This window comes from Telopea speciosissima, chromosome 6, assembly GCF_018873765.1.
Source record: "Telopea speciosissima isolate NSW1024214 ecotype Mountain lineage chromosome 6, Tspe_v1, whole genome shotgun sequence".
NCBI classification, from domain to species: Eukaryota; Viridiplantae; Streptophyta; class Magnoliopsida; order Proteales; family Proteaceae; genus Telopea; species Telopea speciosissima.
The window spans coordinates 57676389-57688962 of NC_057921.1; the positions used below are offsets into that span (position 1 = coordinate 57676389).

Genomic DNA, 12574 nt, shown 5'->3' on the forward strand with positions numbered 1-12574 from the left:
TTGAGAGCAAAAAACATGAAAATGTGTTTGGGTTGTTGGTTCATTTTTTTGGTCTTTTAGAACGAACTGGAGAGGATCTCGCTCCAAAGAATCTTGTCTTAAATCGATTCCTTTTTTGACTTTTTTATTTGCTTGTGTATAAAGTTTCCACGCACTGAAATGCATGGGATCAGTGGAAATAGTTAAGTAAAAAGGGAGAAACTGAACAGAGAGGGCTGAACCTTAGTTAGTAAGTTCACGTATTATACACGTATTAAATGTGTATTTGAATGTTTAAATAAAAAAAACATATTATAACATATATATTTGTGCTTTTACTAAAAAATGCGTTTTTTTTTTTTGGGGGGGGAAAAGAGCTTTTATATAAAAAGAATTAGACTAAAATAATTACAGTCTTTGGTATTTTCTCCCTCTAGCATCTTCCCTGACAAGGTGGTAAAGAGCCAAGGGGAGGCACTCAGTACTAAAGGAAAGCTCTTGGTTAGCACGTATGAAACTAGCCAAATAATCTGCACAGTAATTTGCTTCCCGCATCACGTGGGTAAAAGTACAGCAATGGAATCTCTCCTTAAGGTTTAGAATGTCATCCACAAGATCCATGCAATGCCAAGGAGTGTGAAAAATGTTCTTAACCATTTGGATGGCACATAGAGAATCCGAACGAATATGGACACGAGGATAGCCCGCAGAGCACGCCTTCTCAAGGCCACAACGAATGGCCCTCAGTTCCATGCGAAGGACATTGGAAGTCCTAGAGCCACCAGCCACAGCAAATCGAACCCTTCCCATATGGTCACGAGCAATGGTACCATAGCCACCCATATTATTTTTAACAGAACCATCGCAATTAATCGCAATGCTGCTGGAAGGGGGACAAAGCCACGAATGCAAGGAGGTCTTCCTCATAGAATACATCACTTTGATCTTCCACCGATGGAAAAAGTCACGAGCGCAGCTTGTGTCTGAAACTGGGGTCACCGAGCCATCGAATCTGCATCTAGTATCCTGAATAATCTGCTGGAGCACCCCCTCAGTTGGAGTAGTCTTCTGTTGTTGGAATAACCTGTTGTTTCTTTCCAGCCAAATACGATAGATCATCGAGCCAAACCTAAAGCACCGAATGTCATTAACGAGGGAGTGACCCGTGTAGTGTTTAGTGGTCCAGAACACCACTTCCGCCCAGGAGGGCAGGGAAACAGCAGCAAAACCATTCAAATGCTGGATCTCAGACCAAAGCCGATTGGAGTAAGGGCATTAGAAGAAGAGATGGTCAAGACAGTCACTACCTGAGTTGCAGAGAGGACAAGTGATGTCCACCGTTAGACCCCAGGAGGCGAGCCTACATTTAGTAGTAAGTCTGTCCAAGACAGCAAGCCAAACAATAAACGAAAACCGGGGCTGAGTGTTGCAAGACCAGACCAGCTTAGCCCAAGCTACCGGATCTCTATGGATTCTAATAGCATCCCAGGCTGTCTTCAAGGAAAAGAACCCCCCTAAGGTCGCACACCACACCACTGTATCTGAGGCAATCCTACTATGGATCCGGGCATAGGAAATTTCGGGCTAACGATCTCGAATACAAGGATCATCAATGTCCCCGGACCAGTGAGAGCCTTCCACAATAAGAGAGTACACCGTCGAGTATGTACTAGAGTATTAATCGCGTATAAAACTATAAATACGAATTAAACGGATTTAATACTTTTTAAACCTAATTAAAAAACCAAAACTAAAGTCTAAAACAAGAAAAAATGCAAAAGTGAAAAAAATGCATTCTCTTCGTTTCCCATTCTCTTCGAACCCTAGCAGTCGTTGCCCACTTGCCCCCAATCCCCAATCATCTTCTCCATCTCCGTTTAACGGCCACCGGAGAATCTTCCTACAAGGCTCAAATCCTCAACGGCGACGGCTCTGGCGACGGCTCTGCTTCTCTTCTCAATCTTCAAGGCCGACGGCTGTGTTCCTCCTCTTCTTCTCCGTCTCCATTCGGTTGCAGCGGCGTTTGCAGGTCTCAAATCTCAACCTTTATTTTATGATTGTTATCTTAATTATCAGATTTGGTAAAACTAATCCTGAGCATGAAGATCCATGCACTGGGAATCATGGTTTTGATTTATAAGCTCACAACCCAGAAGACATGTTCTGGTAATCTACATAGATTTAGGTTTTCTATTCTTATCTTGTTTCATCATTTGGTTTTTACTCTCTCTTTCTCTCAGTTTAGTCAGATTTTGGTGGGTTCTGTCCTGATTAATTGACAGTTTTGAATTACTACCAGACGGAGAAGAGAGAAAATATTTATGTTCTTTCCCCTGTTTCCCTTCCTTTCCTGGGCATTGCGCTCTATTTATCTGTATTACTTCTAATAACCAATCTGGGTTTTGTGTTACATTTATTGATTGTTGATATGAAGGAACGAATATTCTGAATTGATCTGAGCTTCTGCCCCTCTTTCTGAAATGGGTGGTTTCAGGGTTTGTTCATTCAAGAACAGAGAGTAACTTTGTCTGCTTCCATAGAGTCAATTATTCTTTAACACAGCTAAGCAGTTCTTTGATTTGTTTTTGGTCTGTTCCAAACCCCAGCCATCCTTTCCCCTTTATTTTTCTCCTGATGGCCATATTCTATAACATTATTTCCTCACTATTTCTCCTCTTCTTCTGCTGAAATCCTTTTTTCTCCACCTGGTTCAATGGAAAAATATGAAACGAAATGTAAAATATTTTAAAAAGAAAGGAACAATAGCATAACAGAAATTAGCATATCCCTACCCAACTAAAAGAAATAAATGTATTTCTTCTTTACTTGCCTAAATGATAAAAATAAATGTATTTCTTTTGGGCCCTCAAAAATAAATTCATTGTGTATATGCTATTATTTTGTTTATTAGGTGGTGAATATCTATGACATAGTGAATATATGCCCGTATTTTTGCTTATAGAATGGCCGTACTAAACACGTATTAAACACATATCGTATTATTGCCGTATGCATTTTATTACGCCGGATTTTTGAAAATTATTATTGCCATCTAATCCGTTTAATTGCCGTACGTATCCGTTCCAGTTCAATTGCCGTTCCCGAACTTACTAACTAAGGGCTGAACTGCTCGATCCTCAAACCCTTCTCCCTCCTGCGACTCCAATTGACGACCGGCGGCAACTCCCGCGACTCCACTGATCGACGGAGATTCCTGCGACTCCACCGATTCCACAGGTAAGTTTTCTTCTTCTCTTCTCTGTTTCCCTGTTTTGGTTTGTAAATCTGTCTTTTGTCCCCCTTTTCTTTCCTTCTCTACTTCCCTGTTTCGTTCTGTAATTCTTTATTTTTTCCTTCTATTTCTTCTTCTCTCTTTCCCCCCCACCCCCCCAAAAAAAAAAAAAAAAGATATAAGCAGAAGCCAATAACCAGAAACAAATTCACTGATAACGCAGAAAACCAAATGGATTGATGAATACTATGAAATAATGAAAGAGAAATAAGAGTTTTAAGATAAAAAGAAGGAAAAAAAATCTATTTACCCCAAACAGAAACGTTTGCTCTCATATCAATAGTTTTGGATATGAAGGCTAAGATCTTCTGCTGCCCAAGCTCTCGCATCAATATCATTTTGCCCAACACAAAATTGAGGAACAGGGTTTGGATTCTAATCTAAATGTTGTGAAGATTGTACTTGTTACAGTGAAGGTACATAATATATTTAATATTACGTTTCCTGGAGGTGATCCGCATATGCATGGTGTTTTTCAGTCTTTGGAAATCATAGATTGGGAACAGCAAGAGACGCTTATACATGACCTCGTCCAGAGTCTTGAAAGAAGTTAGGAAATTATTGGAATGGGTAATTTCTGATGAAAGGGGGTTGAATATGAACAAGGAGGAATCTTCACAATTTTTATATGGAATGTTTGTTGCCTCGGATATGTTCTGTTTCATATTGTGCAATTGAGTTTAAATTTTTGTGTATCTTCGGATTTTGAAGGGGTGAGGGGAATTTCTGTATAAACTAGTATAAATTATATTTTGGATATATCGAAAATGGATTACAAGTCGATTCCCCCCCCCTCTCATTTTGGGTAAGAATCGCTATGGAGTATTTTGGGTTGGCGATTTTTCATTACTTGTTTTAGGTTTTCATAAATGCATTCCTTTGTTCTTAATAAAATTTGTTGCCTACCAAAATAATTTAGGTAGAAGAACGATGAAAAAATATGAACTAAGGGGATTCTAATTTGATTTTGGAAAGAGGAAAGAAATGAACTTAGGGCTGATTTGGTTTGATTTCTATTTCAATTTCGTGGGGTGATTTCTATTTCAGAAATTGTTTGGTTTGATTTTTGCACCTTATTTCAGTGAAAGAGAAATCATATGGAATAGAAATTCTGAAATAGGTAATGAGTCCTTTCAATTTCAAAATTGAAATTACATTCCATTCTATTTAGCGCTGTTCTTTAATGGGCACGTGGTAAACAACAGTTTTTTAATGGACAAAATAGCCATTTCAATAAACTTTATAACAATGGCTCTTTTTGGGTATACAGTGAGGCTTTTACTCCTTTCGTTCTCTACTTCTCTCTGGTTATAACGATGAAGATGAACAATGACCTCACCAACTACTCTCTCGCTCTTGTTCACACTCACTCGTGCTCTCTTTGGTTAACGTGAATGTATGAACATCTCTGTCTCTCTCTCTCTCTCTCCGGTGAGGATTTGTAGTATTTTTTTTTTAAATTTGGGGAACACCCATCACCGGATTTCCCTTGCAATCTCTCTTTTTATTCTCTCTTCCTGTGGACCTCACTGAAAATGGTTAGCCAATTGCACAGAAAAAGCTCCTGCAATTTGACAGGGGTATTCAACGGTCTCTTTGTTCTTCTTATCCATCTTATCTCAAAAATTTTTATGTAATAAAAAAATGTACTCACCAAACCCGCTCTTTTAGTCACTTTATTACCGAATATAACTTAAGCACCTAATCCATATTGAACTCAAATTGAAGAGCACCATTGCTAATCAACATGAATGGTGGATCGATCAGCAGGTTAAGGGGGGAGAGAAAGGGTTCTATGGGTGCATGTTCTTTTTTTTATAAATGAGATCTATGGAGACGTGGTTGTTGTAATTCAATAAAGTTGATTTTGAGCACATGAGAACCCCTATTTATTACTGTGATTTGTATATCAATGGGAAAACCAAAGCATTGTTTGTCCCACAACGGGTTTAAGACTAACAACTGACATGTTATAATAACAAACCAGGCCTAAGAGATGAAATAACAAACTACTTGGAATGTCCCTGAAGAAGGTTGAAGATGAAATAATCCATACCGAGTCTAATATTATGACTGTGATTGAGAGTGTTCCCCAACTTAGCATTCGTTTGTCAATACCTTGTACAAATGTAACACTTTCGTTTGCCATTTTCTGAGCAGTATGGTCCATTTACTTTTGTTTTTGTTATATCTTTGAATGTCCAACTATTGTTTGTTCTTTCTCTTCATCTTTATTTTTGTTTACCTCTTCTTAGTTTTCAGAGTTTTACCCTGTTTATGTTATGCAATATCCATATTTGATTGTTCCTGTATATATTGTTTAATTTGTAATCTTCAACTCAGTAAACTTGAGTTTCTGTGGTTTGCATTTGATTGTTTATAGTGGGATATATTTTCTTACTGTTCCAGCTTGGGTTTGGGGGGGGGGGGGTTATCTCTTTGGGTTACCATTGGTTTTGTTACTGATTTAATTGGTGCTACAACTGCATTCATTCTTGGTTGAGCAGTAAGTCTCTTAAGCTTGCTTTCCTGATTAATTCTGTTCATTAATACTAACTTAGGGTTACCATCTTGGCATAAGTACATTGCAGTGGGTGTTCTCTTCCTTTATATGGAATATCTGCGATTGGAGAAGGTTTTCTGGAAGTTTGAACTTGTAATCGATCTATATTTTTTCTTAAACTTTTGCTCCCATTCCTTGTTTTTTCCCTCCCTAAGGAGGTCCTTGAATCCATGTTTTGTATTACATATCTTCTTATATTTTCCCCCTCCCTTGCAGATTGGGAGGTCTTATGTTATCTCGAAGTTTAAAAATTATCCATAGTTTAAGAACTATCAAGTAATTGAACCAAATTTTTTATCATGTATTGTACGCCATTTCACCTGGGTATTTTATTATTTTCACTCTCCTTCCTTGACCGTGCGGATCCCATGTGGGTGATACCATTTCCCATGCCACCATTTATATGGTGTGGCATGGGTGATTCCTCCACACTGGAGGTGTTGGGAACTCTCTCCAACTAGAGAATCTATTCTTAGAATTTGAATTACCAAATGGATTTCTAATTCTTAAAATATTTCAGATTGATGCAACCAAAACAATTTCAATTTCTTGACCAAAAATCTATTTGTTGACTATTTCAAGAAATCAATTCAAAATTGAAATAGAAATCATACCAAATCAGGCCTTAATACTACTTGGAGTACATTCTGCTTGGTGTTCACCGGGACGGAGGTATATCTTGAGTTGTCCCTTGAGCTTCATTGCCTGTATTGCTTTTATCGGTAATATATGCTGGTCCATTTGATTTCTGTGGTTCTTCTGTGCACCTGGCTTGGGGTTGGTTATGAATTTTTGTTTTTACTACTGGGTCTTTTCTTTGGTTTTCTTATGACTGGTGCTGCACTTTTTCCTATTCATTGGTCTCATTGTCCCTGTGGCCTTTGCTTGAACCCTGAGGGTTCTGTAGTGATTTTCACTCTTTGTTCTTTCAATAGGATCTTGGTAGTAGTTAGAGTTACAAAGTTTGGTCAGTGATTTTATTCTTTTACTTCTCTGTTTTGTTTTTCCTCATATGACCTTGATGTATCAGAATTGCAAAGTAGCTTCACTCTCTGGGTTGAACTCTTATTTCATACACAAGTAGCTTCACTCTCTGGGTTGAACTCTTGTTTCATACACAAGTGAAGAATACATGCATAATAAATTTATTAGTCAATGACTGCAACCACAAGTGATTTACTTTACTTGTGGTTCGAGCAATGCATGCTAAATAAATATGTTACAGAAGTTCTCTGAACTTTAAGCAAGTGTGATATTCATACTTTCTCCACCTTTTTCACACAGACATGCCAAGCGCTCCAAAAACAAAAAGATCGTTACTTTTCTCCAGGTTAAGGACATCTAGATTTGGTAAATATTGCATGGGGTTAATTTCTCCAATATCTTTTGTGGTCAACGGTCAACCAAACATGGTTTGAATAGTCTGACCTGAGAATTCAATACTCAGTAGGTTGTCTTCCACAGGGAAGTGTCCCTTTAACACCTGAGCACCTGAGAATTCAATACTCAGTAGGTTGTCAAATTTTGTTATGTTTTATTGAATGGAGCTTCATCAGCACCTGAATGTTTAGGATCTAAATCAAACCTGCAGTCCTAGCAACCCCTGAATTCCTGAACCTAGCTGATTCCATCTGGGATTGACCAAGCTTGGAATTCGCTTGAGTTTATGTTGCCACTAATTTAACAATGTTAAAAGTTACAGCCAAAGATTATTTTATACACATGGATGGTATATTGATAAAAACCAAGAACAGAAGTTGACCGAATGAAAAGGAAGAGTGCAATATAATAAAACTTGGAGTCACACTTAATAAAAAATTCATAACATGCAATCCTATGTTCAGAACTCATATGCATGGATGGGATGAAACTGTAGTCCTAGACTTGGATCAACTAAAATATGTGATTTAGTATCACAGTTGTATGTACAATACTTTCCATCATTTTTATTCATTTTGTATTCACTTCTTTAGAATTGAGGCTGCAGTATGTCATGCTTGAATGCTTAAGATGTTTTGGTTATCTAGCAGGTCCAATGGATCTTGAGACAGAGAACCGAATTGCTGCGATACTCATGAAACAGGCAGCAGAGTTGCGGGCGCAATCTGAAAAAGATGGTGTGCATGTCTATCTACGTCAACCCCAAGTTAGGGGTCGGCCAAATTCACGTTTCCTTACAGCAACTGTTCGTGGGGTGCAGCAAGGTTAGTGTCTAAACCAAATTTGTACTCCTATTTCTTAATGCTGGTAAATTGTGTGTGGCGCCCTAGTGACATGTTCATTTGAGAGAAAAAGAAAGTGTACCCAAGGTACTAAAACTCGGGTCTCGGTACCAACTCGGCTCTTGGAAAAACCGAGACAAGTCAAGATCTCACCGAGTTGGTGCATTTTTTTTTTCCAACTCGAAGCCTCAGCTTTGGTTCAACCCGAGATTTGGACCCGAGATCTGAGATCTCGCCGAGATCTTGCTGAGATATGTCGAGTTCTATCGAGTTCGGTGAGGTCTTTAAGTGGTAGGTGGGTTAAAAAAATGGGTTGAAACCGAGATCCGAGATCTCGCTGAGATATTGCACTTTTGAGACTCGCAGGCAGTATCGTCTCGGCTTTTCCAAAAACCGAGAAACTCGGCGAGATATCGGCGAGATCTCGCGAGTTCTTGAACTATGAGTGTACCTTCTTGCTTTTAGAGGGATGGTTAGGGTAAAAATGTATATTTTGCAACAGAGAATATGATACTGATAATTTTCGCATGCATTGGTTTGCAAGGCATAAAAGTGAAGGTAGAAGTGTAGGGTCCATGCATAATACTTGCACACTGAGGGCATAATTGGTTTATGGCTGGTTTGGACATAAAACACTTTGCCTTTTGGAGATAGAAGTGCCATTTTCCATTGTGAATTATTTACTTTGTTTTTTTTTTTTAAAAATTCTTTGGAGAATGTCTGAGGAAACAGAACTGTAAAAGCATATTTACATTATTTACTTTATTTACTACTGTTTTATGTGGCAATAAATGAGATCCAGATGGAATAAAAGAGCAACAAAGAATAGAAGCAGCAGTGGGTAACCTAAAAAAGGGTATCATTGCCATGTACTGATGCAGTCGTTATGTCCTATGCATGAATTGTTGTGAACCACTTTAGTCATAGTTGGCAAGGCACTTCCTAAGAGATGCTTAGGCGACACTAAGGTGCCAAAGCAGTTTTCCAGGACCTGGGCAACTGGCTGCCAGGTTGTCTAGGTGCCTAGGTCCGAAAATCCATCGGAAAAGGGTGAAGGGGGGAGGGGAGAGAAAAGCGGGGGAAAAGAGAGGAAAAGAGAAGGGTGAAGAAAAAAGAGGAAAAAGGAGAAGAAGCTGGCACTGCTGCAAGAGTTGCAGCGGCAGCCACTGCTGCAACTGCCAGAAGAAGAATAAGAAGAACTACCTACCTGTCCCACTGCAACCACTGGAGAAGTAAGATTTTACGTATATCCCCCCTAAAAATTACATCTAAAAGGTCAAAGGCTTATAATTTACATCTAACCCCCTCCCCTTTTATTTGCATGCTTTGATCGCCTAGGCTTGCCTTGGCCCCTTGACAACTATGACTCTAGTTGATATGGAATATCAATCGGTGAACAATTCTGTTAATTGTCTCATGAAGTGCTTTAAGGATGTTAACAGAAGTAACTGGCAATTGAGGTTCATAACTTGGATGGCTAGCAATTTCCAGTCACTGGAATCTCTCTTTGCTTCTGTTCACCTAAGAATGGACTGATGAGTCCATTCCACTGATTGGTGGAGTGAGGACCCACTGTCCATGATGGGGTTGGTAGCTGTAATATGTTTGCCAATGCACTTTTTCCTTTCCCCCTCTTTTAGTCCCTACTTTCTTGGTTGCTTATTTTGTACTCTGGATTTCTTCAGCAAATCGAGCTGTAGAAATGAATGAAATGTGGCGAGTCCGACAGAAAGAACTGCAACTGGATGATAGGCTGAAAGAGAGATCAAGAGATGAGGGCACAAGTAGGAGACATGAGCACCACGATGACACCACTGGAAATAGGACATGCAGGGAAACTGGAAGAAGTGCTGCTGATGTATGCACATCAAGCAAAAGAGAGTTTGGAGATTGCTACTCAAGTGAAGGTGGCCTGCGGGATGAAGAGGTTGAAGAATTTCTACACTCAAGGTAATTACCAAGCTCTTGTAGTCGTATACTGTTGATGTCTTTTATGTATTTTATTTTTTTTGGGGGAGGGGGGTTTTAAATGATTTGAAAGTTTCCTTAAAACTTTCACTGATGGCAGGGTGAAGCGTGGTAGAGGTGCTGTAGGGTCAAGGATGGATGAAACGGGCCCGTACCCTCCACCTTCATCTCTGGACTCAAAGGACAAGCTTTTGGTGAGACCTGATGTCAGGGTGAAGGAAGAATGGGAACAGCGTGTTCTTGGACCAGAGAAGCCTCCTTCACTGAAGTCTCGTAACTCCTCCAAGGATGAGATTGATAGGGACAGCTCAAAGGTGAAGAAGGTCGATCTGGTGAGCAGCAGCTCAAAAAAGCGGCATTCCAAGCACAGAGCAGAGGAGACCAAGTATAGGAGGAAAAAGAAGAAGAATAAGAAAGAGAAGAAATCTAAACATCGCCACAGGAGTTAAACAAGGCAGGAGTATTTTCTGGTCCATTCAACACGGACCAATGTAATCTTTCTATTGTTATTCATGAAGGGCTTTGATTGCTTCTCAAATATCTGCCATGTGGACAATTCAGATACTTGTACAAAAACTAAGGTTGGGTTATGTTTTAGCTGATTCCATCCGATTTCTCACCAATCTTGACTGGACCGATCCGGATCCCGGCTATATAAGTTTTCTTTCCCTCTCTCTCTCTCCTCCCCTTAAATTATCAAACCATTTGCCCCCTTTTTCATTGGCTGGCTCCCCACTCCTTCAGCTCAAAGATCACTCTCCCTTGCTAAAAATTGGGTTCTGGTTTGGATTAATTTAAAGGGTTGTTCCTCGGTTCATCTCAAAAACCCAACTGGGCTTCAAATTTAGGAATCCTGTTCCAGTAATACCATCAGTTTGAACAAAAACCAATGTCTGATCATAGACATGTAAATCAAGAACCATTAGCCTCCAGATCTGGTCTAATCTGGTGTGGCCCTCTGGATTTACAGGTCATCCTGCTATCATTTCAGACTATGGTTCCAACTGCTACTGGATTTATGCTGTGTGTAACAAACTTGATACATTATCAGGTCCAGGTACAATCCTTCAGGGTTCCAACACTCAGCAACCAACTAAATTGGATGATCAATGTATCGCCACAGTAAATTAAGCAACTAATTCCATTAATAGGAAGCATTTAGGGATATTTAGTAAGGGCAAAGAGTTTCCTACATGGTCACCTCAGGGAGCCTTACCTGAATGGTCCTAAAAATCTGCTACATGTAGTGTTCAAAATTGATCGATATGTATCAATATCGTTAGAGTCCGATACCAATACAATGACAACAACAAACTCAGCCTTATCCCAATGGACCCAACTAAATGGGGTTGTCTACATGGATCCATTTAAAAAAAGAAAAGTAAAACAGAGATCCACACAAAGGGAAAGGAAAGTAAAAGGAATGCAAAAAATGAAATAAAAAAAGTGAGAATGGAAAATGAAAAATGAAGGATGAAAGTGGGAGGAAAGAGGAACCGATACCAAAATGGAACTGATAAAGATTACCCAATACAACCAAAAAGTGTATTTTTCAATTGAAATTGATCTTGTATACACCGGTTGAAGCACACGTTGGAGCATCCGAAAAAAAAGAAAAAAGAATTACAGTACTCTTGAGTACAAAAAATGGGATAAGAAATAGGGGAGAGTGGAATCCCACCCAATAGAATACCAATATTAAATGCATGCGAAGCAAGGGCATCGGTGTAGACACTTCATTTTGTCACCTTGGGGGCTACTTTGATGATGATGAGCATCCCTTGAGGTGTGGTCGTGTATCGGTAGATTTTGGGAGTTTCCCACAGTCTTTGACACGTTCTTAAACCGTCCATGAAAAATGACTGAAATGCCCTTGAAGAGGAAATCTGATGAGAAATATTGTCTCAATTCGAAGAGTTGCCGACATGTCCAATTGATGGATTATATTGTCATATTCATATTTGGTATGGGATTACGTCCGATTATCCCTTGTTTGGGAGAATATTCCATTTTGATGATTAGGGTTTGCACTGAAGACAGTCTTTGATGGTCAGTATAGTCCATGATTCTTATACCAAAGGAAAATATGTGAAATATGTAAAAACATACATTTTGAATTGTCTAACTTGGACATTTGTAGTCTAAGTTATACGCATTTCAAGGTATTAGAAGTGTACTAGACACGCTTGGCCTAGCCCAGTTACACTTGAAACTAGGTTGGTTTAGAGATGAACTAGCCAAAGCGGCACCAATGACATACTAAGAAGAATTGACAAAAAGATCTCGATTCAACAACTACACGGTCAACAAATTAATCTGTTGATTGATTTCATGTGAAATGTCGAATAGAGCCTTGAATATGTCAATTTGTTGGGAAGGTCCATTGACAAAATGGAGATTTTGTTTAACATATTGTAGGCTGTAGTCAAAATGGTGCTTGTGAAGCTCGATGTCGATTTCTATGATTTTTTCAGATAAACATGGCCTCACATTTCTTCGGGATTGATCATTTTTATGCATCCTAATCTGTTCTTGGAGGCCATTAACCCT

The 12574-nt window shown here is 39.1% G+C and overlaps 2 protein-coding genes across 2 annotated transcripts; one reads left to right on the plus strand and one right to left on the minus strand.

Moving 5' to 3' along the window:
- Positions 1-387: 387 nt before the first annotated feature.
- LOC122665983 lies at positions 388-1098 on the minus strand. The gene has a single exon (XM_043862100.1). The coding sequence runs from the start codon at positions 1096-1098 to the stop codon at positions 388-390; it is 711 nt and encodes a 236-aa protein (XP_043718035.1).
- A 6729-nt stretch (positions 1099-7827) lies between these two features.
- LOC122666316 lies at positions 7828-10482 on the plus strand. Its single transcript, XM_043862515.1, has 3 exons — positions 7828-8038; positions 9742-10006; positions 10125-10482. The coding sequence occupies exons 1-3, from the start codon at positions 7828-7830 to the stop codon at positions 10471-10473; spliced, it is 825 nt and encodes a 274-aa protein (XP_043718450.1). The 3' UTR covers positions 10474-10482.
- The last annotated feature ends 2092 nt before the right edge of the window (positions 10483-12574 follow it).

Bases quoted from the DNA above. Each gene is read 5' to 3' on its own strand.
- LOC122666316 (XM_043862515.1), top strand. From the start codon at position 7,828: ATGCTTGAATGCTTAAGATGTTTTGGTTATCTAGCAGGTCCAATGGAT. The intron at 8,039-9,741 runs GTTAGTGTCTAA...GGATTTCTTCAG, and splicing joins TGTTCGTGGGGTGCAGCAAG to CAAATCGAGCTGTAGAAATG. The intron at 10,007-10,124 runs GTAATTACCAAG...CACTGATGGCAG, and splicing joins GAAGAATTTCTACACTCAAG to GGTGAAGCGTGGTAGAGGTG.
- LOC122665983 (XM_043862100.1), bottom strand. From the start codon at position 1,098: ATGATCTATCGTATTTGGCTGGAAAGAAACAACAGGTTATTCCAACAA.